We start from the raw sequence: 27,017 nt of genomic DNA on the forward strand, positions 1-27,017 counted from the left end.
AGTTCTGCCCCCTCCCCACCCCGCACCCTCCCCTGAGTGCATTGTGTCCTTGCTCCTCCCCCATCCCTCCTGCACGCTGCGAAACAGCTGTTTGCAGTGGGCGGTAGTCGCAGGGAGGGAGGGGGAGGCGCTGATAAGGGGGCTGCTGGTGGGTGCTGAGCATTTTTCCCCCATGGGTGCTCCAGCCCCGGAGCACCTACGGAGTCAGTGTCTAGGATGCCAACTCAAAGCAGCACCAGACCCTGTCAGAATAGATGCAAAACCTGCAGACATCTCTCCACTGCTATGACGGTCAACACCCCTCCACAAGACACCTTTCAAGATGCATGGGTCTTACATGTGCCTCTCTCACCATGTGTGTACACATCCAGTGCCCTAATGCCCCAACAACAACACGAGTGAAACCAGACAGACAATTAATACATGCTCAAAGGAACTCACACAGAAACATAAGAGACAAAAACACCGTATCATCTGTGGGTCAACACTTTTCACAAAAAGAAAAGGAGTACTTGTGGCACCTTAGTACTCCTTTTCTTTTTGCGAATACTGACTAACACGGCTGCTACTCTGAAACTTTTCACAAAGTGATCACTCATCTGACCTCCCAGTCCTCATCCTTAAAATAAACTTGAACACCTTCAAAAGACAAGCCTGTGAGCTTAATTTTTTTTGTTAGACACTAAAAATCAAAGACTGAAGACAGACACTGGATTTATGGCTTATTACAACAATCTGTAACCTGCTAACAACCTCACCGTGGTTTTCCCCCTCCCTGCTTCATGACTGGAAAGATGTTAATGGCTACTTCACCTTGAATGACCCCTTGAAATGTGTGTTAACTACTTATGCTAAGCAATCTGTTCCACTTTGTCTCTCTAAGGGTATGTCTACACTGCCCACATTACAGCGTGGCCATGGCAGTACTGTGATGTGGTCAGTGTAGTCATGCTTTATCGCCGGAGGAAGAGCTCTACCCTGGCAATAAAAAATAACCACCCTGGGGTATTAGCTTTATTGCCGGGAGTGCGCTTTTCAGCGCTAAAACTTTTGTTGCTTAGGGGTGTGTGTTTTTTCACCCCCCCGAACAACTAAAGTTTTAGCGCTGAAAGTGGCAGAGTAGACACAGCCTAATATCTTGGGACCAACACAGCTACAACATTGAAGACAATATAGCCTATTATTTGTTAAGTGGTGAGCGTGTACTTGGTGCTGCACAAGACAGAAAGCCAGAGGTCATTCTTGCTGGAAAGACTGTACGCAGCTATACAGGGATGTGAAAAAATAAAATTCCCACTGGGGAAGGGTTACAGGGGTTCACAAAAATAGTAACAAGCTAGGTGTTCTTTCCTCAGATTTCTCACAGAGCAGAAATAATTTTCACAGGTGGAGAACATTCAGTTTTGAATAGTTGAGGTACTGCAGAATTTGACTGCGAATAAAGACTTGAGGATTTTCTCCATTATACACGTGTGTGTGTGTGTGTATATATTATATGTACACACACAAATATTTATCCATTGGAAGCAGAAATATTTAGATGGATGTTTATTCCAGGAAAACAGCAGAGTGCAAACTTCTATATAAATTCTAAAGGGAAAGATCAGCAGCTGCTTCAGCATTTGTAATTAATGTTTGTAAAGGGCTTTGACGTCAGATAGCGCTACGTGAGTGCTTAGTTTTCTATTTGCATGTTTTGGTTGGTGCTCAAGAGAATTGCTGTGTCATGTCATCAGCCTCTTGAGATCTACTGTGCTGTTAGTCATAACCAAGATTACCTAGAATTACTGCTGATTGTAGATATCCAAATTGAGAGATGTTAGGCACCCAGAAATAATTTGCCATTCCTGAAAGTGTGAGCCTGTGAGTTTTCAAATATATGACAACAATCATTCAATAGGGTTACTGTTTACAAATAGTGAGTTATTTTTCACTTTTGAAATACATTTACATAAACTGTATTTCAACAGAGATGCCAACACTCAGATACAAATTAAAAGTGACCCCCAGAAGAACTATAAATAATCCTTATTAAAATAGTGAATAAGTCATGCAGAATTAGGAAATACCAAATTCCTTGTATAATTTCTGGCTCCCATACTGTATGGCCAGCAAAGAAAAAAAAACCCACAAGTGAATTGACTCACTGAACTCTCTCTCAACCACAGCTATAACTAGAAGAAAATGAGAAAGCAGAACAACATTTTATTTTTCCATATGGCAACCAAGTCTGTCTTTGCTACTCAGATTGAGCTATAGTACCTATTACAGATGGAACAACAGTTTCTCTCTCTCATTATTTACTTTTTTTGGTAACAATCAGTCACAGGTTTCCTTGCCTAAGCATTTTAATTATGAACATAAAATATAACTGCATTTTCTAGTGATAGTGACAACAATATTGACCATTTTCTTAAAATGGCTAAACAGTCATGAAAAACTTTTTTGATGTAAAAATTTTAGGGACCAATTTTCAGAACTGCCCTCTAATTTGGTACCCACAAATAACACTGCTTGCAATTTATGCAGGTGCAAATGAGAACACCTGCACCTATTGCCTGATTTTCAGGTGCTGTTAAATAACATTTCCGTATCTATTATTTGATCCTTGGAGGTGCAAAATTTTGGGTGCAATTATTTAAAGGCACAATATTGCCCTGAAAGTGTGGAGTTTTAGTAAATTCAGTCCAAAATGAGGAAACAGAATGGTGGAGGCTGATAAGAACATGCTTTTGTGTTCTTAGATTCTACAAAACTATGCTAACAGATCCTACACATCATAAGAAAAATAAACTCTATAGTACATGAGAGCGCGTTTTCAGCCCAGTGTCTTAATCCGTACCTTTCAGAGTGGCTTTCTTAAGTACCTTCATGGCATAAAGCTGGCCAGCATCAGATCCTTTTATTTTCCTCACCAGAAATACCTACAAAAGTAAGACACCAATGTAATCAAGTACAGTGGTTTGAGGGGAGAGCATTTGCTGAATTTGATGGAGTAATGGATACTGAGATGGCAAGAATTCTAAGGAAAAGTTAATAGCTCAAAGTGTTTAGTTTTTACTTCACAAACAATTGGCTTAGCTGGTCCTTGTAAGCTTCATTTTCTACCCTATTGTCCTCTCCTAAAGGTAACATGTTTAATATGATCAGTTGTTCTTTACACATCCAATTAAAGTGGTCGAATAATAATAGTGTTTGCAAGCATTTGTTTGATTTCTAAACAGGTATTCACCTGAACGTCTGGAGAATGGCTGCTCTTTGCGTAACTTGCTATATTTGCATGAAAACAAGATATTTGCCATTTGTGCCCAGATGTGTTCAGACTATTTAAAAAGGTGTAATCATTTGACTCAGGAAGAAGAAACCATACTATGTGATTCATTATTCATGATTGACAATCTAAGCATGTAGTTGAAGTGAATAGTTCATTAACAATCCAGAAGTGGACATGTGTGTGCACAAGTACTGTAAAACTGTAAGCAAATAACATTTTAAAGATTGAAGTCTGTTTATGAAAACTTCATGAACAGAAAAAAGGCTACATTTGATGAATGAATTGGTCATTACAATACTGATAGTTTGCCCAGTGTACATCTGTGAAAGGTTCCTATTATTATACCTTTTGACTCTGCAAATTTACAAAAATTTTTTTTGTTTTATTATGTGTAGCAATTTCTTCTTATTTAGTCCCAGATGATTTTTTGGGACAAAAAGGGAAAGGGAGAAATAAACAATTTAGTTCTGTCACAATAAGCCTCCCAAAACTTAATTTGAAGCTTTCCAAAACTATTCATACCTCCTTGATCTATCAATAAGGCAAGAAATCTCAGAAGAGCAGGGTCTTTCAGTCAATTTCCAGTATTTACTGGTTCCAAAAGGGCCAGAAATACCCTAGAGAACAGCTTCTCAGATTGTATTTCAGGACTTCTGCTGCTGGACAGATACTAGAAGTGAAGTGGAATATAAAAATATTTGGATAGGACAGATGTGTTATTTGGTACTTCGTTTCCTGATCTGATAAACGTGCAAACAACACTACTACCAATAATTGTGTGTGCAAAGTGTAAAATCTGGCTTCTACAGATACAATTTTAAAAATACGTTTTCTATTAATGTTCTTGCTAAATTAAGCTCAATTACTCAAATATTCATGGCAATCAAAGACAGAAAGAGGAGTGGACATTGCCAAAGCTAATCATTTAAAAGTTCAACTTTTCATGAAACCTTTTTTGTAGGTTTTTCACCCAGCTCTACTCAGAAATAGTGTCTGGCATTATGAGGATAGGAAGTGGAAAAAAAAAATCATAAGCAAGTTTGGCTAAACCCCAGAGTTCCAGCATTGTTATTCACCTTTAAACATTGGCATGGTATCTAACTCCCAATCAAGTGGACAGTATTAGATATAATGTTTCATAAGTGGCATTCCACTTTCAGCAGCACAGCACATTATACCTTCAGGGATATTAAACTGGAATGGTCAAAGACTGGGCAAAAAAACCCCAAAAAACCAAAACCAAAACAAAACCCCCCAAACCCAAACCCCTCACTATATGCTATATAATCTTGCAATGCCAGTAATATCCCTATGGCTGTAATAAGAAAAATCATCAACTTAAATTATTAATAATTTGTCAGCTGTTGTGTAGCATGGGATATTGCAGTTGGTCTGCATTCCCCTCCAAAACAAGTCAAGGAACATTGTGTGCCGTTTTAGAGGACATCAAAATCATCATCAAACCAAAAGGGAAATGGAACAAAAATGCATTGTATTGCAAAACGATGTCTTATTCTTAAAGGTACAATGGAATGCAAATATAATTGTCAAAATTCCCCTCAGCCTATGTGGTTACCTAAAGTTAGACACCTAAACTCTTGTTTAGGCACCTAAATAAGATTTTCAGAGATGTTGAGCACCCGCAGCTTTCCTAGATGACAAAGGAAGTTTCTTTGAGCATCCTGCAGCGGAGCATTGGCTCCAGCTAGTAGCCATGAAAAGTGGTGACTTGACAGTCCTGGAGACTAACGCACTATAAAGTTAAACAAGGATCTCAGACATTGTGGTGATGAAAACCTAGATCGGAACAGCCTAAGCAACCCTAGTGCAAGCTTTCCCACCCTATTCTAACCTGTAGGGACCATTACTGGAGCGAAGAGGCAGTTAGCTTTCCAGGGGCATTCAGTCCCAGGCCTCTCAGCTGAAGCTGCCAAATAGTGCCTGTTGTGGTATGAAGAGCACTAACTTATTTCACACAGCTCCCTGAATGGTGAATAGCAATCACCCACAACCCAAGCTAGGTTGAATCTGTACCCCATTATACACTGATCCTTCACTAAAGTGTATGGACGTTGGCCAACAGGACCAAGTCTTCCTTTGGCACGTATTTCTGTGGCACCAGAGACCAGCTATTTTAGCTGTGAAATGTTAACTGTAAACAGCCAATTTAGAGGACAAATAACGAAATACAGCAGTACAATCTAAGATGGCCATTGAACCATTTCCGAAATTTTTATTATACCCATATTCTGAAAAGTTTGGATTAAGTTTGATAGAGAGAAACTACAACAGAGCAAAAGAACTGGGGCATTTGAAACAAGGAGAGCTGCCAATTGCTGACCTTGAAAGAACAAACCCTCAACCAACCTCCACCTTTTAAAAAAAAAAAAACCCTCTGAATATAGTTTGTCTCAGGAATAAAATTGTAGGGTCTGCTTCATCAGTGTGTGACACTGGCAGATCAGGTGCCAGTTTATGCCAAGGCCCCAGGCCTCATTGGACACTGACAAATGCATAGCTGGAAACCAGTCTGGCTTTACCTGTGGGTTAGTATAGTTCAAACAAACAGATATTAATGTTATAAGAATGTGTTTAGTGTGTAGACTTCATGGAATGTTAGTAGGATGCTGCATGCATTAATTCTACTTATAATTTTTGTTATCCCATTGTTTAAAGTTATACTGTTTGCATTGTAAACCTCTGTCATTGTATAACTCAAACAGGAAAAGTAGCATTAATTAAGGTAAAGTGTTCGTCCTGCACACAAGATGACCCACTGAAGGCAAATGAGCATTATGTAGCATCAAAGGACAGAGACCTCGTTGACTGCATTCTTAACTTCCTCCACAAAGTGAAAAATCTGGCATGAACTCATCCCATCTGCTTGGATTCTGGGGAACAAGGGATAAAAATCCCCGACAAGAAGAAACCAGGATCTTTCGGTTGAGGAATCTTCGAGTCCAGAGAGCATAAGTAAGAAATCCCCATGCTGCTTGGCCTGGTCAGCCCTAAAGGACATATAGAGCTGCTTATTATAGAATCCTATATGACCATTTTAAAATTTAAGACTAACTCATTTGTGTGTGTATGTTTCCTGTTTTAACCTTATAAATAACTCATTTTCCTTAGTTAATAAATCTTTAGTTTATTACAGGATTAGCTACCAGCGTTGCCTTTGGTTTGAGATCGGCATACAAACGGCCTGGGGTAAGTGACTGACTGGTACTTTGGGACTGGGAGTAAACTGAGTATTGTTGTGATTTTTGGTGTAAAGTGACAATCTATCTTTCCACCCAGCTGGACTATGTGATAGAGTGGCATGCCCAAGGGGACTGTCTGAGACTCCATGGTAAGACAGGTTTCAGAGTAGCAGCCGTGTTAGTCTGTATTCGCAAAAAGAAAAGGAGTACTTGTGGCACCTTAGAGACTAACAAATTTATTAGAGCATAAGCTTTCGTGAGCTACAGCTCACTTCATCGGATGCATTTGGTGGAAAAAACAGAGGAGAGATTTATATACACACACACAGAGAACATGAAACAATGGGTTTATCATACACACTGTAAGGAGAGTGATCACTTAAAATAAGCCATCACCAACAGCAGGGGGGGGAAGGAGGAAAACCTTTCATGGTGACAAGCAGGTAGGCTAATTCCAGCAGTTAACAAGAATATCAGAGGAACAGTGGGGGGTGGGGTGGGAGGGAGAAATACCATGGGGAAATAGTTTTACTTTACAGACAGCCTCCCAATCTGAAGCAAATACTCACCAGCAACCACACACCACACAACAGAACCACTAACCCAGGAACCTATCCTTGCAACAAAGCCCGTTGCCAACTCTGTCCACATATCTATTCAGGGGATACCATCATAGGGCCTAATCACATCAGCCACACTATCAGAGGCTCGTTCACCTGCGCATCTACCAATGTGATATATGCCATCATGTGCCAGCAATGCCCCTCTGCCATGTACATTGGCCAAACTGGACAGTCTCTATGTAAAAGAATGAATGGACACAAATCAGACGTCAAGAATTATAACATTCAAAAACCAGTTGGAGAACACTTCAATCTCTCTGGTCACTCGATCACAGACCTAAGAGTGGCTATACTTCAACAAAAAAGCTTTAAAAACAGACTCCAACGAGAGACTGCTGAATTGGAATTAATTTGCAAACTGGATACAATTAACTTAGGCTTCAATAGAGACTGGGAATGGATGAGTCATTACACAAAGTAAAACTATTTCCCCATGGTATTTCTCCCTCCCACCCCACCCCCCACTGTTCCTCTGATATTCTTGTTAACTGCTGGAATTAGCCTACCTGCTTGTCACCATGAAAGGTTTTCCTCCTTCCCCCCCCTGCTGTTGGTGATGGCTTATTTTAAGTGATCACTCTCCTTACAGTGTGTATGATAAACCCATTGTTTCATGTTCTCTGTGTGTGTGTATATAAATCTCTCCTCTGTTTTTTCCACCAAATGCATCCGATGAAGTGAGCTGTAGCTCACGAAAGCTTATGCTCTAATAAATTTGTTAGTCTCTAAGGTGCCACAAGTACTCCTTTTCTTCATGGTAAGACAGTTATACTGCTTCAGGAGTTCACACTTGTTACTGGGTTGGTGAAATCTAATTCTAGAACATACAACTAGTTTGGAGCGTCTGCCCTGAGGTCCGCACTCACAGTTGTGAGCCATTCTAGACAGGTTGACACTGTTTCTCCATTTTATGCTGGTGTAACTCAGTTGATTTTAGGAGTGCATCAGTTTCTTGAGTAAGGCAGATTGATCAAGGGTTCAGGCCTGCGGAATATATTTTCAAACAAACCAAGAAAAATAAACTTAAAACACAGATTTTTGGCACCTGGTTTAAATTAGGCTCACCAGCTGCTAGCAAGGGTCACACTTGCAAAGGTTTAGAGATCTCATTCATTCAGACCATAGAAACGTGGATGCTTAACCAAAGGACATTCAGGTGATGGTTTGTGGTTTCTAGTCTTTGTACGTTGTTTTGTAATAGATATGTATAATATGCACACAGCAATGGAATGTGTGCACAGACATGGCTTTTGTGGGCAATAAAAATGGAAGTGACAATGCAAAACTAGTTTATCTTTCTTAAAGATAATAATACTTTGCAGTTACACAGTGCTTTTCATATGGAGCACCATAAAGTTCTCTCAGTACCACTCTGAGGAAGCTATCAATAACCTCATTTTATAGATGGGCAAACTGAAGCACAGAGAAGGTAAGTGAAAGCTCAAGACCATACGTGGTGTCACTGGCAGAGCTGCAGCTGAAACATTTGACTCCGAGTCCCATGCTTTAACTTTAATGGTTGCTATCTTGCTCACTAAACCTGGGATTTCCAGAGCTCAGATCATGAGCTTCAGAGGATTTTCAAAGGGACTTGAGGGAATTATGCGACCAAATTTCATTGAAAGTCAATGAGAATTGGATACCTAACTCCCACAGGCCTCTCTGAAAATCCCAACCAATGTCCCCAACTAACAATTATAGCACAATCACCACCTCTGGAACAGCTGGGGGGTAGGTTAATGCAACAAGGAGTGGATTGCATAACCAGTACATAACACTCATTCATGTTTCAGGGTCTAGTCCCATAAATATTATCCCCTAACCTGTCTTACCTAGGACCCCAGTAAATGGCAAATGTGCTCTTCTGCCCATACAACTTAATTGACTTCAATGGGATGCTACTTGTGCTGTTTAAAGCAGAATTAGGTCCATTACATACTGTAGAAAATTACCTTTCCGTAGGAACCTTGTCCCAATACTTTCAGCAACTCAAACTGTGAAGAATCTGCCTTTTCAAAACCTTCCTTTACATGATGACTGATGTCTATTTCCTTTACTATACCTTCTTCCTGTGAAAGAAAATAAAAAAAGCACAGCTGTTACTATGAGTGAAAGAAAACACAATATTTATTTAAATCCCACCACACTTGTTTCTACAATTAAATCCCCAATACCAAAACTTTGGAGAATACAAACTATATGCTATGCCAAATATGAAGTGTGTATATATACCGGGACTTATTATTTTCAGTGCAGCACATTGAGTCTGAATGTAAGACGTCAGCATCCCACTGCTTCTGCCTATGAAACTTGATGATGTGAATAGATAAAAACAGAACCTGTAAATTGAAACATTGGAGTAAATAATTGAAGCGACTGGGATCAGGATGCCTGTTCATCACAGACTTTGTCTATTACAGGTTTCAGAGTAGCAGCAGTGTTAGTCTGTATTCGTGACGAAAGCTTATGCTCTAATAAATTTGTTAGTCTCTAAGGTGCCACAAGTATCCCTTTTCTTTTTGCGAATACAGACTAATACGGCTGCTACTCTGAAACCTGTCATTATGCAAGGCACTGAATTTAGCCGTATAGAGTAGGAAGTGAGCTGTAGCTCACGAAAGCTTATGCTCAAATAAATTTGTTAGTCTCTAAGGTGCCACAAGTACTCCTTTTCTTTTTGTCTATTACAGTAATCTATGTGTATGTGCTACAGTACCACTAGTGCAGTCCTTTCCAAATACACCCCACTCGGTCCAAAGACTCATTTACAGTCATTTAAAAACCTGTACTTCTATCATCTTGAAGGAGAGACTCGGACTATAAACGGGCGACAAAGAGAAGACTTTGCTCATAGTGCTTCTGCATGTTCAACTTAAGGAATAATGGAAGGTTACTACTAGCAACCTTCCATATACAAAGATTCACAAATCCCACATGCTAGTGGGGCAGCAGAAGGATGATGACACATTCCTCCTGCCACCTCCAGGAATGAGCCCCACCGCTTCATGTTTTCTAGGCTCCTTAGGAATATTTGCATTGTCAATACAGAGGGGCATCATTTGAAGACACTGAATGCTGAACAGGGCTCCTGATCCTGAAAACATCTGTGCTTAAAGTTAAGAACAAACTTAAATGTTTGAGTATTTGCAAGACCAGGAGCCTGAGTTGGCCAGTCGTGCCTCCACTATATCTGAAGAACAGTCTTATGCTGGGTAACAATACAGGTTTGTCATTGTGTCTACTGAAGGGGAGACTGCACAGAACCCTTCACCAGACCTGTGTGAGCTGCACAGGATCATAGGAATAGGCCCTAAATTTGCTCTAAGTCATGGTATCAAGTAAATTTACCTGACTCTGACTTGCACAGCATATTCATTTTTATCTAGTGTGAATCCCAAAAGAATTTCATCCAACTAACCATCCATATGAGTCAACTTACTGATATCACTACAACACAAACTAGTGTCTTCCAACGCAGCCATTCTATACTTTTGCACACAGCATTTGCTCAGAGGCTAGATTACCATATATTAGGTGGCTGCCTCATCTGTGTGTAATCCATATTTTGTAGTTTCCTTCCCCATTTTTGTATTTTATCACCATATGGAATGAAGAAATAAAATTAAAATATATTTTAACAAAAATCACTACTAGACTAAGAAAGAATAGAAATGGGTTAAACAGAACCCTTTATTATCCCCTGAATTTTGCAGTTTGAATAACTTGAGCATTGGCTCTAAACTAGAGTTAGGTTAGCAAAACTATGGGTGATTTAGGTTTTGCAAAACCTATTTCATATAGAAATGGGTGAAAACCAGAACCATCTACCCATACTCCTGAACTCTGGGTACATAGGAAAAATGGGACCCAGATCTAAATGGATCTTGTTTTTGTTATGGCAAAGCATAAATTCAAAACAAAGCTAAAACAAAAACTAACCCTAGTTTTATATACATCAAAATGGCATCCCCAAAACTACTGGTATCTCCTCTCTTCACTAACTTTCTCTGTCCCCAAAACACTCTGGATGAAATCTTGGCTCCATGGAAGTCGGTGACAAAACTCCCAATGTCTATGGGGCTAGGATTTCACTCACAGTTTCCTATTCATTCAAGCTGCTTTAGCAAATTAAAATTATACTCGAGTTTTCTATCTATCCATTCATATTGATGAGTATCACGTGCCTACAACCTGGAGCATATTTCACATTATGCTTTTAAATTTAACATAACCTCTTGAGTTCAAGACATTTAGTTACATGGATATGTTGAAATTGCTAAGGTGTTGCTAATTTTGTTTGCTGAAAGAATATTAGAAAATCTATTATTTCCTGGGAATATCATAATGCAATTGATTAATTCATAACTTTGAATAAAGCAGCAAGTTAACTAACTACAAAGAGACTTAATGCTAAAAAAAAGATGGTTAAAAAGGACACCCAAGAACTAAAATTAGACCTACCAATTTTTAATGGGAGAGTTATAGATTTTTAGAGATAGAAAAAGTTCTATTAGCTCATTTGACTTGTCCAGTGCAGTGTTAAATAATATCTCAGGCAATGAGGTTTAGATCACTTCCTATGAAGATTATCCTGTTTTGATTTGGCTTGGTTTCAAATGCTGAAAGGCATGCCAAGCTACTTCAAGTCTGCTTACTCTGTTCCTGGGAGCAAGCATAATGTTCTCTGAAGCACTGGAAAGACAGGATGCTTGTGAATTTCCATAAGCAGTCTCCTGACTAGAGGAGCAAGGATGCAGAATGGGAGAACAGCACTACAGTAGGTTCTCTGTTGCATAAATGGTATTTGTTATTTTATTAACACTGAAATTTACGGGCTTAATCCTCCTCCCATTGAAGTGAAGGGCAAAGATCACATAGATTGCTCGTGCCTGCGAACTTTGACAGAATCCCTCTGGCCATCAACAAGTTTAGGCTTCAAATTAGGCAAAGGTTTAGAACCAGCTGAGGAGTGAAGTTCTGGAAGAGCCTTCCAATGGGAGCAGTGGGGTCAAAAAACCTAACTGGCCTTCAAAGCTGAGCTTGATAAAATTATGGCTGATATGGTATGATGAGACTGTATACAATGGCATGCAGCTGATCTGCAACTGCTAGCAAATATCTCCAAGAGCTGGTGATGGGACACTATATAAAGAGGGCTCTGAGTTACTACAGATAATTCTTTCCCAGGTGTGTGGAAACTCAATGCCATATTTGGCATCAAGAAGGAATTTCCCCCACAGATCAGATTGGCAGAGACCCTGGGGGGTTTTCACTTTCCTCTGTAAAGTGATGGGTCTCTTGCAGGTTTAAACTAGAATAAATGGTGGATTCTCTGTAACTTGAAGTCTTTACATCATGATTTGAGGACTTCAGTAACATAGCCACAGGTTAGGGGTCTACTTCAGGAGTGGGTGGGTGAGATTCTGTGGCCTGCAATATTCCAGGTGGTCAGCGTAGAGCCATAGATCATGATCATAGACCTTAAAGTCTAAGAGTATTACTTAGACTATAAGATTCCTGAGGCAGGGACCATCTTTGTATAGCACCTAGCACAACGGGGTCTTAGTCCATGACTAGGGCCCATAGGTGCTATAGTAATACAAATAAGCTGATTCAATAATACTGGTGTATGAGGTTGTCTAAATTCAACATGGTATAAAAATCACTAAGTCCTATCTATACAATGTCATAGGGCCAGTTCCTGTGAGGCACTGACTGCCATCAGCTCTAGCTGAAACCAGTAGGAGATGGGGGTGGTGGTGGTGGTGTTTAGGACCTCACAGAAAGGAGTCCCATAAACATTTGCTTTGGCAGCACAATTCTTACTCAAGGGGAGATAACAGCTCTCACTAGATGGTTCAACCAGGCTAGCCAGGGCCAGCACAAGGATCATAGTGTTACTTGTGCTCAGGATACACAGGGCATTAGCAGCCCAGAGATTAGTTTATGGATACAAAGACCGGAATGAAGGATAAAACAATATTAGAAGTACCATCAGCTGGGCCCCACTGAGTATTCAAATACAACTTAAAATATGAACTATGATCTCTTTTGTAATTAGAAATATCAGTAAAAGGAAGTGTTTTAATTCTGCTGAATAGCTAGCATTCAGACAGGAAAATGTAATGCTACAAGCAGACCACAGGGCATGCAGCTCATCACTCCAAAGCATGACTAACCAGGAAGTTTTCAAAAGGTTTTCTGCAGGAAAATTATTTGGAAAAAAAAATTAGTTTATTGGTGGTTTATTTGAGCTGAGCAGTTGCATTCAACACGTGTTGTTCTCAGACATATAACACAGGAGTTTCACAAAAAGAAAAGGAGGACTTGTGGCACCTTAGAGACTAACAAATTTATTTGAGCATAAGCTTTCGTGAGCTACAGCTCACTTCAGCGGTAAGTGTCGTTAATATCTGGATGATAGTTGTTAAAATAGCCTGTTAAGGTTAAGGTTGTCTTTGTTTTTGTCTTGTCTTGCCTAGGAAAATTAATATTGGGAAGTGCACTGAAGGAAGGAGGTGCCAGTAGAGTAAGGCTGGCCCATCTTGGGCCTGACCTATCTACCCTAGCACCCCTCCCCCCCACCACCACCCCCACACACGTAAGGTTCAGGATAGAGCTGTATTAGGTATGTAAATCTGCTGGCCTAACTTTTCAAAAGGGATTAGTGAATGTGGAGGTGCCAAATTTGAGACATGTTAAAACAGTTGGATTTTCAAAAAATACTGAGTGTACCCACTGGAAAAAAAAAAACAAAAAATCAAACTTCTTTCAGATGTCAAGATAAGAACCCAAAATTGCTACTTGTTTTGGAAAATGTAGACTACAGTCTTCATCTCCCCATATCATCCCTTCAGGTGTCAGCATGGGCAATGCTCCAGCAGTTGTAGAATCCCAGTAACAAATCTTTCTTATTTTTCAGGTTAATGGGTAGCACTGTACTACCCATTTATGATAATAAAAAAAAGTCACATTTATTTGAAGGAAAAAATTCAAAATGCCAAAAATTATCCACAATAAATAATTTAACCACTTTTATTAGTGATGCTATCAACCTCAACATCTAATAGGGTTAGGCGTAACCAGCATACTCTCCAGTCACAGAACGTCAACTAGTTTGACACAGATATGCACAGACACTCCACTCCACAGAACCAGAATCCATAGGTGCAGGACATGCCAGATATTGAACATAAAGAAAACATTTTATGTAAAGTAGTTGCAAAGGTGGTGGTGGTGGTGATAGGGGAAATATCAAGCAATCCACCCTTGTTTCAGGATTAGGACTCCATGAATCCAAGAGTCACCCAGACTCGGGGCTGGATTTCCAATTAGTCACAGTAGGCATGTGCCTAGGGGCACTGGCATTCTAGGGATGCCTAAAAATGGAAAGTTTGCCGCTCTCAGGTCCTGGTATGTGTGTGTGGGGGGGGGTGGCTGAGGGGGAGACAGTCCCATGCAGCCCTCCTGGAGTGCTCCTGCCAGCAGGGGAGGCAAAGCAGCCCCCTGGGGCAGGGGAAGAGTTCAGCAGTCCAACGCAGGGGGCCCTGTTGGGAAAGTGGGTCCTGAGGGAGCCTGGCCTTGGAAGGCCCCGTTCCTGCTCCAGCCTAGCTGATCATACCACTCCCAAGGGGCCCCAGAGTGATCCACGACTGGCCCTGGCCACACTGCTGGCTCAGCCCAGCGCTGACAGCCACCTCCCAGAGAGGTTGGTAACTGCGGCTGGGGCCAGGGCGTGGGAGAATGGGTCTCTGGGGTGGTTTGTGGAGAGGCTCTGGGCAGTGAGCGGGATGGGGGAAGGGTGAGGGTGTGTGTGTGTGTGTGTTGGGGTGCTGGGAAGTGGGGGGGGTCTAGACAGGGTGCTGGGTAGTTGTGGTGGTGGGGCTATGCGGCAGGGCACCTAAAAGTTAAAAGTGGCGGGGTACCCCCATTGCCCATGCTGATTCAGAGCTCCAAGCTGCCATGGGCGGTGGAGGTATAACAATAGAAACAACATTTGTGTTTCTTTCCTGGTAGAAAAAACATTTTGTATGGTTATATTGTTTGTTATTGGTTCCAACATTTTATATTATTTATGTCTGCTGAATGCTCCCACTGTTAAACCAAGATGGGACACAATATACAGCACTCCCTAAACAGAAATCTGTTTTCTTGGATACAGTTAACACCAAATTGGAGGAGTGCAAGTTTTAGGGTCAGAGTCTCCCAGACTTTTTCCCCACACTTAGTAACACCTTAGGCTTAGTTTCATGGGTCCCCACTCTGTAGTTCACCTGCGATATGTTACACAGGTGCAAGCCACATTTCACAATGGTGTGGCATAGCTGCAGTAGGGGTTTGCAGCAGTGCAGCTACACCAGGGCTAGAGGCTCCACTCTGTACCAGTCCCACAAAAAGAAGTGGGATCATTTGCAGATCAGTGTGATTAAAGTTAGCAGAATCATGCTGAACATCATGAGTGTCATTTTACCACTCACACAACTGTGGCTCCAAGATTGTGGCTCAGAGTTCAGATAGTTCTCACTGTGCACAGGTAGGCTGCAAAAACCTTTGTGTTTCACGACTACAAGAATGCACGCTGAACTGAGAAAACATATGCAATGGTGTCCCACATATGGGACGAGTTATTGGCTGAATGTTGACCAGATGCAAATGAAATGTGCATTATCTACCCCTCCCTCAGCCAGATTTACAACATCCAAATTTGAGGATGAGGCAAAGCAATATTTGAAGTCAGATCTGATCCCATTAGAGGTTTTAACCTGAAAAAGATCATGAGCAGAATCTTCATGCTGAGTTTGAACAGTCCAGTTGGGAGAATATAAAAATGAAATGGTCATGATTCAGTTATGTGTACAGCACCCAGTCCTCTAACTCCCTGCTGACATGTCCCTTCAGCACACTAAAGGGAATGCCTGCATTGATTGAGTTAAATCTTCTGTAAATGTGTGTGTTTGTACCAGAGAGCTTCGATTATTCAAGTGAAATGGATGTTCCTGTCTGTTTGTGGAAAGCATGTGATGGAACAATAAAAAACACAGAGAGGGAGTTGAGCCTGCACCCTGATAAAGTAACAAAGAATGCTTCTGTGACCCATGAGAGAAGATTGAAATTGGACATGTTTAAGCTAGAGAAGAGAAGGATGAGGGGGGACATAACAGTTTTCAAATACGTTAAAGGTTGTTATAAAGAAGACAGTTCACCAAATACATGTTCTCTAAGTCCAGGACAAAAAGTAACTGGCTTAGTTTGCAGAAAGGGAGATTTAGGTTAGCTATCAGAAAAATCTAACTACAAGGATAGCTTAGTATTGGAATAGGTTACTATGGGAAGTTGTGGAATCCCGATCATTGAAAGTTTACAGACGCTTCCCTTAGGGTGCCCAGATGTCCCAGTTTTATAGGGACGGTTCCGATTTTTGGGTCTCTCTCTTATATAGGCTCCTATTACCCCCCATCCCCTGTCCTGATTTTTCACATTTGCTTTCTGGTCACCCTAGCTCCCCAACTTATGCAATCATTCTGGAACGCCTTTTGTAAGTCGCAAATGTATATCCGACCATTAGGCAAAAAAAATAAAACAAAAACAAAACAAAAAAAAACCACCCACCAACCCCACCTCCTATTTCTAGTTTAGAGAACTTTTTCCCGTAAGTACAGATTTGCGTAAGTCGGGTCTTGCGTAACCCGGGGAGCGTCTGTATAACAAGAGGTTAGATAAACCTGTCATGGATGGTCTAGGCATATTTGATACTGTGTCAGTTCTGGGGAGGGATGGGGTGCAAATGGGCTTGATGACCTCTCAAGGTTCCTTCCAGCCCTACATTTCTATGATTTATATGCCTTGCATAGGACAGGGATTTAGGGCCTGATCCTGCATTCCATCATGCACCCAAAACTCCCAATGAAGTGAGCAGGACTTCTGGGTGCACAAGGAATGCAGAATTTGCAGAGGGAACCCAGTCTGACTTTGTGAAATGGGAGACCGCAGTTGCCTTCTCCTTGCAGCCATAGATGGTGCCCCTGGATCTGTACTATTTCAAATGCGACAACTTTAATTGTGATTCCAGGGGCCATTTAGGCACCTGAAAACTCTAGTTTGACAGATATCAGCTAACTGTTAAGCTAGGAGCACTGTATCTAATGCCCATATAAAAGAAAATTAAATAAATATTAGACCCACTCAGCTTGAATACTAACATGTTCTGACATCTTGGGGCAAGTCACTTAAGGAGCACTCTGGTTAGGTTTAAAATTTTAATATATGTTCTTATTTTATTACTAACTCTGGAGAGAGCCCCATCAGGGCTCTTGGGTTCTATCTCAGCTCTGGGAGGGAATTGGGGTCTAGTGGGTTACAGTGGCAAGGTGGGGGCAGATGTATCTAGGTTTGATACCCACTGTGACTGTTCTGAAGTTCTTGTAAGACCAGTGGTGAGCTGGAGCACCCCTGGGGAAAATTTGATGGGTGCAGAGCACCCACCAACAGCTCCCCGCCCTGTCCCAGCTCACCTCCACTCCACCTCCTCCCCTGAACACGCCGCCCCACTCTGCTTCTCTTCCCCCCGCCCGGCTTCCCGTGAATCAGCTGTTTGCATGGAAAGCCTGGGAGGGCGGAGAAGCAGGCAGTGGCTTCGCACAGGCCCAGGGAGGGGGAGTGGAGGTGAGCTGGGGTGGGGCGAGGAGAGCTACCTGCGCCGCAGCAGGTAACCTAGGGTGTGCGCAGGGGAACCGCTCCCCACCCCAGCTCACCTCCGCCTCCCTGGGCCTGAGCACGAAGCCGCCACCTGCTTCTCAGCCTTCCTAGGCTTCCCACGCAAACAGCTGATTCACGGGAAGCCGGGGCGGGGGGTGCGGGTGGAGAAGCAGAGTGGGGCAGCGCATTCAGGGGAGGAGGCAGAGTGGAGGTGAGCTGGGGCCGGGCGCGGCGTTGGGCGGGGAGCTGCTGGTGGGTGCTCTGCACCCATCAAATTTTCCCCGTGGGTGCTCCAGCCTCACCCCCTGGCAGGTCCCTCTGGATTTTAGGGGCTGAGTGGGCACCCACTATGGTGGCCCATGAGACCCTCCTGCCCAGTTCTGGGGGCAGTCAGGGGACAGGGGTAGATGGGGCAGGGGTCCGGAGGGAAGGCGGGGGGGCCACGACCCCCTCGTGAGGTGAGGAGGGAACCGGTTGTTAAGATTTTGGCAGCTCATCACTGGGTAAGACCAATGGTCCGGCATCCTGTTTTCCAAACAGTGGACAATACCAGGTTCTTCAAAGGGAATGAACATGACAGGAAATCAAATGATTCGTCCCCTGCTGCCCACTCCCAGCTTCTGGCAAACAGAGGCTATGGACACTCAGAGCACGGTGTTGCATCCCTGCCCATCCTGGGGAGAAATACTTTTTGTTTTAAATCTGCTGCCTATTAATTTCATTGGGCAACCCCTAGTTCTTGTGTTATGTGAAAGAATAAAGAACACTTGCTTATTCAATTTTTCCACACCATTCATTATTTTATAGCTCTCAAATCATATCCCCCCTTAGTGATCTCTTTTTTGTGCTGAAGAGTCTCAGTCTTAATCTCTCCTCACACGGATATCATTTCCATACCCGTAAGGATTTCTGTTACCCTTCTCTGTATCTTTTCCAAATCCAATATATCTGTTTTGAGATGCGGTGACCAGATCCATACACAATATTCAGTATGTGGGCATACCATGGGTTTATATGATATTTTCTGTCGTATTAGCTATCCCCTTCCTAATGATTCCCAGTATTCTGTTAGATTTTTCATTGCCACTGCACATTGAGTGGACGTTTTCAGAGAAGTATCCACAATAACGCCAAGATCTCTTTCTTGATGAGCAACATGTACTTTAGACCCCATTATTTTGTATATATAGTTGGGATTATATTTTGCCATGTGCATTACTTTGCATTTATCAACACAATTTTATCTGCCATTATGTTGCCCAGTCACCCAGTTTTCTGAGAGTCCTTTGCAACACTTTGCAGTCTGCTTGGGACTTTAATTACCTTGAGTAGTTTTGTATCATTTACAAATTTTGCCACTTTGCTGTTTACCCCTTTTTCCAAATCATTTTGGAATATGTTGAATAGAACTGGTCCCAGTACAGACCCCTGGGGGACACCACTATTTATTTCTCTCCATTCTGAAAACTGACCATTTATTCCTACCCTTTGTTTTCTATCTTTTAACTAGAGTACCTGGCAATGCTTCCAGGATCATCTAAGGATCCTTATTTAATTTAATGACAAGCCTATTATCTTAATCACTCTGCCTCTGTTTATAAACAAAAAGCAAAAGGAGTACTTGTGGCACCTTAGAGACTAATAAATTTATTTGAGCATAAGCTTTCGTGAAGTGAGCTGTAGCTCACGAAAGCTTATGCTCTAATAAATTTGTTAGTCTCTAAGGTGCCACAAGTACTCCTTTTCTTTTTGCGAATACAGACTAACATGGCTGCTACTCTGAAACCTGTTTATAAACAAACTCCCTGCCCCAAGGGTGGAAGCTGGGGCAGCACAGAAATCACATCACACTCAAGCTATGTTGCAGTTAAAAGCTCAGTCTGGGGCTAGGGCTGCTCTGTGAGCAGACCTCAGGTATGAAACTGGGGGAGAGGGGGCAAGAGCCCCCCCTGCCCTCCCTAAATAGCATCCCTGCACACATATATGGGCTCGTGGAGCCCTGGCACCAGGAATATTCAGAGCCTGCGGCCCTGCTCCACCAATATTTGGAGCTGGGTCTCTCCCCCGGCCCCACCTGCCGCCCCCCCTCCCCTGCAGCCCCAGAGCGCCCCACGCCCCTCCCCACCTCTACAACTGCCGGCTGCTGTTGCCTATGGTAACAGGAGACATGGGCAGCAGTTTGAGGCAGGCAGATGACTGCTGCACCAGGGGAAGGGGAGGAGGCACCCACGTGCCTGGCAGCCCTGTTCCAGGAGGGGACCTCACTCACCTGAGCAGCTGCTGGGGCTTTGGTGAGTATTTGATCCTGTGATCTGCCCCTCTCCCCACCATCCCCGCAGCCACCACTCCTGCCCCACACTGGGCAAGGGGCAGCCCCATCCCTCACCCCCCAGTGAGGCTATGGTCAGGGCAGCAGCATGGGAGGCCACACATGATGGCAGCCCCCCCCAGTACCCACCAGGGGAGGCAAGGGGGCTTCCTGGACCTGAGTGGGGCCCTAGGAGCATATGCAGAGTGAGTGTGCGGCCCCCCCCCACAACCCTAACCCTGTATTTGCTTTAATTTTAGAAAGTATTTGCTTTTGAGAGTTTTTGATCAAAGAGTGCTTGGTTGTTTCTGTATTCAATAGAGTATTAATAACATTGATATTCTTAGTTAAATATTTTTCTTACGATAATGACATTGTGCAATAAAAAGAAACTTAAACACTTACGGCTTCCGGTCCATTTTTACATTTAATAAAATATATATCGGATTACAGGGCAGGTGGGTGGGGGGGGGGGACTCGACCCATTCTGGGCACCACCAAAAATTATACAAAACCTGCCGCCCCTGTCTGTACAGATGCTTCTGTTTTGGTGCTTTGTTGGCTCAGCAGTAAGTGGAACACGGGACCAGCTGTTCTGTGGTTATGGCCTCTGTTTAACCTCAAGGTTCACACACACGTATCTTAGAGAGCAGCATTAATGCCTGCAGAGTCCCTCCATGGTTGTCAATGAGCAATCACATAGAACTCTGCCAACTGCAACAGAGGTCATGCCATGTTGGGGAGGGGAACAAGGAGGGAAGACCTGGAGGGGAAGGGAGGGGGAGACAAAGCACAGAGAGCCACATGAAAATGCAACCATTGCTGCAGAATGGCTTTTACTTCTGCTGAGCTGGAAGCTCATGCACTGCCTGCTCTAAAGCCCCTCCTCAGCACCATGGAAGAGGGCACGCTTCCTCAAAAATTTTGAGGTTCAGTTCACTTGCCTTCTCTGACCCTCTCCCCATGGGGTTTTGCTTAAGTGAGGAAGTGAACGGGCCCCAACTCAGAGTTTTACTTTCTCCTCACCCAGTGATTTCAATTACATGTGGTATTTGGCCAAATTTCTTTTCTGAAGAGGCCTGAGATATCTGCTGGGAGGCAGGCAGTCAGTCTAGAGCTGGTAATATTTAGTGCTGGACAAATTTTATATACACATCGGTAAAGCCACACAGGATGAAAAGGTGCTATGTAAATTTTAAGAGGTTTATCACATCACAACAATCACTAGAAAAATATCATTGCACTTTACCCTATCCTGTGCACGTGCACACTCAGAGAGCCATAAAACAGCACAATAGGGAAGTCCATCCCTGCAGAGGTGAGTCCTCTCTTCTAGGGGCCAAGTGCTGATCTCACTAAAGTTAATGGCAAGTTTCCCAATGAGCTCAATAGGATCAGGATTTGGCCTTTATTCAGTCTTGCCTATATATTCAAGAGAAGGATAGACATGGATAAATACAGAAAGTGAGAATACTCAAGAGGACAGTATCATTTGCTGTAACCACCCATTTAGTCCAGTTTCAGATCCCTGCCTGTCATTACTGAAAATTAATTGTTCACTACAGTTCAGAATCAGTAAGAAAATGTCACAGTTGGAGATATGGCTTACACCTAACCACAGGAGGCTAGACTGTAATTTTACCCATCTGCCTGAGTGAGGGGCAGCGTGTAGCTGCATTGACCCAGAAGCAGCCCAAAGCCACAATTCCTGCCTCACTCCCTGCTCGATCTAGGGAAGGAATAAATTACTTACACCCTTTTTATTGCAGCAGTTTACTATCTGTGCATATAGTCAACTATTTTTGTCAGTGAGCAAGAGAGTGTGCACACAAGAACCAAGGCTCCTTCCAATCCCTGGTCTTCTCTGCTCATTTGATTGTGGAGCAGAAGTAAGGGGGAGTACCAGGCATGCAGCCTCTTCTCCTGCCCTGCACTGTATTCAGTCCTGAAATCTGAACAAGGTCAAGCAAGGAAATAAGAGAGGGCGAGGACCTTGCTCCCCTGTAAGGGGTATGACAATTTAGCTTGTAGTCAACATTCCAGTGATTACTCATAATATTTCTTGATCAACATGAGCTAGACAACATTGCCAAAATACAAATGGGTTCTCTGCTTACCACTGCGTTGCCTATTTACTGATGAACTAATTTCATTTTGTTGTCTTACACTGTGCCCTCAAAAGGTAAAATTAAAGAGATGGAAAAAAAAACACCAAAACACAACTACCTGATAACACCTCTTTAAACTAGGTTCCAGTTACAAGGAGAAGTGTTCAGCTGACGAATGCTAAGATTAGCACACAAAATTAATGTACGTCTGGACCTGTATGTGTGTACATTTACTGCACCTGCATGAGAAATACAGGTTATTATTTGTACAAGTAGTTATCTACAGAGTTTAAGGATTGCATGCTGTTACCCAATTTCACATGCAAGTGCAAATGCACAGATAAACAGATTTTAGCACAATAATCTGTTGGAAATGTGGTCCAGCAAAGGTCCTCTACATTTTGCAGCTTTGTGAATTAGTAAGAAGCCCTTCAGCATAGTTTACATAACTCAGTGATTCACATGGTACATCTCTGAGGGAGCAATTTGCTTGTTATATTCAACCACACAGCCTCTTTTCTGCAGAGGCAGAAATATTTTAATTTACCAAGTATATTGCCACACACTTACCAGGAATCATCCATCAAAGAATACAATTAGAAGATTTTTTTAAATTTTGAAACTAGAACAAAATGCAGGAAACCCCTCCAGACGCTCAGAAACCCCTTTTAAGATTGTTGAGAACTTTAGTCTCATCTCAGACAAGGTGATTTTTTTGCATAAATCTTGGCAGTCCTTGTAGAAGAGCATGTACTGTGAGCAACCTTTGTTTTTGTATTGAAAAAACAAGAACCAGGAAAACAATTTGACAGCTCTCTGCTTGATGAGTTTAATTTATTATTAGTTTCACTGTTGTAAGTTTCAAATGCCATTTATATTACACAGTAATGGCAATTTCCTAAATATTAATATACAAAAATCTTTGATAACTAATGTATATACACCAAGAAAAATTACAATCTAAACCCTGCCTCTGTATTTGAGTGTGCAAAAGAGCAATTAGAGGAAGGTACATAAATATTCAAATGCACCAAAAGTTTATATAGAGCCTAATGCAACCCTGCTTGAAATCAATGCAAAGAGTCCCATTGACTTCACTGGATTTTGGATTAGGCCCACAATAAGTGTGTGTAGGATCATATTGTATGGTTCAAGAACACCCTCTGCTTTAACTTAAAGTAACTTCTTACTTCTGCCTATGATAGCCATAATACATGTACTACTGACATTCCCCCTTCCGCTCTGACAGGCCCCTATGCCCGATACTGCAGCATCTTGCACTGAGGGAAATTCTCCTGTATGCTGTCAGACTCACAGTCAGAATTTGGCTCAATGTTTACAAATTAAGATGTAATACACTGGACCCTTGCTAGAACATGCATCTATAGCGTGAATTCACATACAACGCAGTCGTGGCCATGAATCCCAAATTTAAATTACTTTAATTGGAATTCATTTTAACGCAGTCCCCGCATTAACGTGGTATCGTGCATGGATCCCAAATCCGGTGTTCTAGCGAGGGTCCGATGTACATTCTCCAAACACGCTGATGCTCTTTCCAAGTTTGTAGGGATAATGAGCTGACTGTGAGCTAGAAGGACACAAAGTGGCACTAGACAAGTCAAAATATCATATCTAGGTATGTTTTAATGACTTGTAACTCAAAAGTAGTTTTTTGAACCTTTCCAGATAAAATACTGCTTGGCTTTTAGAGTAAGCCTGCGGATTGAGAGGCCCACCAATTTTGCTCTGTTTAGAGAGATGCTAAACCTGGGCTTAAAACAGAGATCCTGATCGTAGCTTTTGCAATCATCTGTGAGCAGAAGCCCTAAAATCCTTTTACACTGCCACCTTTAATGAAAATGACAACCAGGTGCTGTGGGTTCCATTCTGCAGTCACTTAATGCACGGAACCGCCATTGAAAGCAAAGCCCATGAAGTCAATGGAAGGGAATCCCTTTCCTTCCATCTGTTATAGCATGCTACCCTCTAGTGCTTTAAAACATCAAGCATTCCAGATTAAGAACAACTTCACTACAGTGCACTCCACCCTACAAGGATTTCCTTGCACTCCTGCAAGTCTTGTAGAATGTCAAACCAAGAACAACATGTCTGCGCCATGCATTTTTAATTAGCCTAAAAATATTTGACTTTTTTCTACTGTAGCTTACACCTGTTGCAGCAAATCTACACAGTATCTAACTCCTAGAAAGTTTCATAAAAGATTAAAATACTCCCAGTGGTTTTACTGAACCAAACGAGAAGTTTAAATGCACAAGCTTTTCTGAGAACACAGCTGCCATCTTCAAGGTAAAAACATGGCAGAGAGAGAGAGAGAGAGAGAGAGCACACGCACGCGAGATCTGTGGTGAAACTTAATAGTTGTTCCTATGCATTAAAGGACAAATACAGGACCCATCACCTGACCCAAGTAGCCCTGCCAGCCTAGGTAGATGTGCAGGAAGGACAAATCCTCCTTTTGGTCATGGAGCTGCTCCACCAAGGTTAATGCAGCCCCAATGGATGAAGTAGCCTCTCCAGTCCCCCAAGCAGCACCCTGTGGAGGGAGGACTGCAGGTTCCACCCTGCTTTTACTCTCAGCCAGCTGAACCACAGGGTGATGCACCAGGCAGAAAGAGAGAAATAGAAGAACAGTAAAACATAGTGTAATAGGTTAATTCAATTAGAGACCTTCTTAAAACTGGGTGTCTGTGAAAAGACAGAGGCTTAAGGAAGATAAACATACACTGCACAGTGAAACTTTATTTGGTATAGAATTGTTGATACAAACTGTACTGCAGAATGGTTAATGGAATTAAAAGCTGTGAGACAGCAGACTATACACAATCCTCCTAGTTGCTGAGCAGTCACAAAACACATTTTGGACTTCTTGATTGGGTTAATTTTTCAGGCAGAAAGAAAAAAGAGTGGGCAGAGACTCCAGGTCTTCCTCCTGTTCTGTTTTTTTGTTGACACTCTAAATATAGCTCCTGCTCCTACATTGCACAAAGAAGGATTAAGAGCAAAGAGCATCAATACAGCTTATATGGATGTAGCCCTACTTTCAGAACGCCAGCTAAACAGAGTGTATTTAGGACACCCCAGACAAAGCTGCTTTTTGTTACTATCAGCCTGTCTTTTAATTCTGCCCTAAAAACAATAAATTCCTTTGTGATTAAGGCTTTAGTCAAAACCACCGACACCAGCAGGTCCAGGTGTCGGTCAAAGCCACAACAGAGCTGGGGCCAAAGCTCTGAGGGGGGAGCAGATGTATCACTCATCAACTACAGCTGTTTTGCAAACAAGAGTGGAAACCAATTTGGACTCAGTAATCCTCTCTCCAAACACAAGTGCTCAAGTTCTGGCTACTCACCTTTCTTTAAACTCAGAGGCAGTTATTGTTCTCATCATGTCAATTACACAGAGTTTTGGGTCAACCCAAACTGCATTTTTCAACAAAAAACTATTTGTTTGGAAAAAATCTTGCCTGGCTCTGCACAGGATCAATATTGTAAATACGGGACCCTGTTCTACAAAGCCTTATTCATATGAGTAGTCCTTATTTATAGTTGTAGTCCCATTGCTTCCGGTGTGAGTAGAGGTGTCAGAAAATACTGCTTGTGTGTGAGTGAGAATTAGCAGGCTCAAGCCCTTCAAAAAGAAACACGAAAGAAGGATGCAGATGGCTAATGCAAGATGTGCCATTAGTGAAAACAACTCATGTTTGTCATTATGGCACAGTACCAGTTAATTAAGGTCTGTTGAAGATGGTACAAGAAGAGGAGGAGTTATCAAATGTGCCAAATTTACTATATTAAGAAAAGAATTGGGCATCAGCATCTGTTGCAGCTAAACAACAAAATGAGATAAGTGGGGCAACAAATTATGCCCTTTTTAGTCAGCTAGCACTGTTGCCTCTTTTGTAAATATGAGGAGTTTCTACATTTTTTTTGCTAAATATTAAGCAGTAAAGAAAAACATCCAGTCAGCAAATTAAAGGCCTCATCCAAAAACTCTGGAAAGACTCATTGACTTATACGGGTTTGTGATCGGGCTCTAAATATATAAAATACTGATCCATGTGCGTGTCAAGTCCACTGAAAATTACCTAGGTTGCTAACTGCTCAACTACCATGCAGTTCATGGGGTAGATACAGTTGGGGCCCAATTCTGGAAGCCCAAACAAAGGAGAGGAGTCCCAATTTATAGGAGTGGTCACTAAGCCTGGATCCACAAAGGGACTCCAGTGCTGCAAGGCCAAACTTCTACACACCTTGAAAAAAAAAAAAATCACTGGGACCCACAATGTCTGACTTAGGCATGTAGGACCCCTACACAATGAATGGGGAGAGATGGGCATCTGAGACTGTGATCCACAAAAACCAGGGAGCTGCCGAAGCCACCCAATGAGAGATCCTGATAAGAGGTATGTTATAAGCCCTGCTCCTCTGAGTTCAGTGCCCAAACCAGGGCTGTAGGAAGGTGCTGGTCTCTGCAATCCTCAGCTAGGAATCCCTCTTCAAGAAATCAGGCAGTTTAGACACCTAAATAAGCTGTTTTTTGTGAGAACAGCTTAGGTACCCAACTAACTCCATGCAAAAAAAATTTTGGGGGGTGGAGGGGAGATGGTGGATGGGAGGAGGCCACTGCCTTTCTAAAACCTGTAGCCCAGTGGGTAGGGTACTCCCCTGGGAGGCGGGAAATCCCTGTTCAAATCTCTTCTCATCAGGCAGAGGAGGGAGTTGAAATGGGGGGGGGGGGAATCTTTTACATCCAGTGAGAGTACTCTAACCAACAGATTTAAGGTTG

General features: G+C 42.4%; 1 protein-coding gene across 4 annotated transcripts in view; it reads right to left on the reverse strand.

Moving 5' to 3' along the window:
* The window catches only part of RPS6KA2 (ribosomal protein S6 kinase A2), a 483,007-nt gene that overhangs the window by 162,122 nt on the left and 293,868 nt on the right, over nucleotides 1-27,017 (reverse strand). For all 4 annotated transcript variants that reach the window (XR_006280060.1, XM_038396537.2, XM_038396539.2 and 1 more), the window contains 2 exons: nucleotides 9,050-9,166; nucleotides 2,843-2,924 (listed from right to left, as the gene is read on the reverse strand). Coding sequence is in view for 3 of the 4 variants with exons in the window: in XM_038396537.2 (XP_038252465.1) it covers nucleotides 2,843-2,924; nucleotides 9,050-9,166 (199 nt within the window). In the remaining variant the exon portion in view is untranslated. The remainder of the gene's footprint in view (nucleotides 1-2,842; nucleotides 2,925-9,049; nucleotides 9,167-27,017) is intronic.

Source organism: Dermochelys coriacea, chromosome 3 (genome assembly GCF_009764565.3).
Source record: "Dermochelys coriacea isolate rDerCor1 chromosome 3, rDerCor1.pri.v4, whole genome shotgun sequence".
Taxonomy (NCBI): domain Eukaryota; kingdom Metazoa; phylum Chordata; order Testudines; family Dermochelyidae; genus Dermochelys; species Dermochelys coriacea.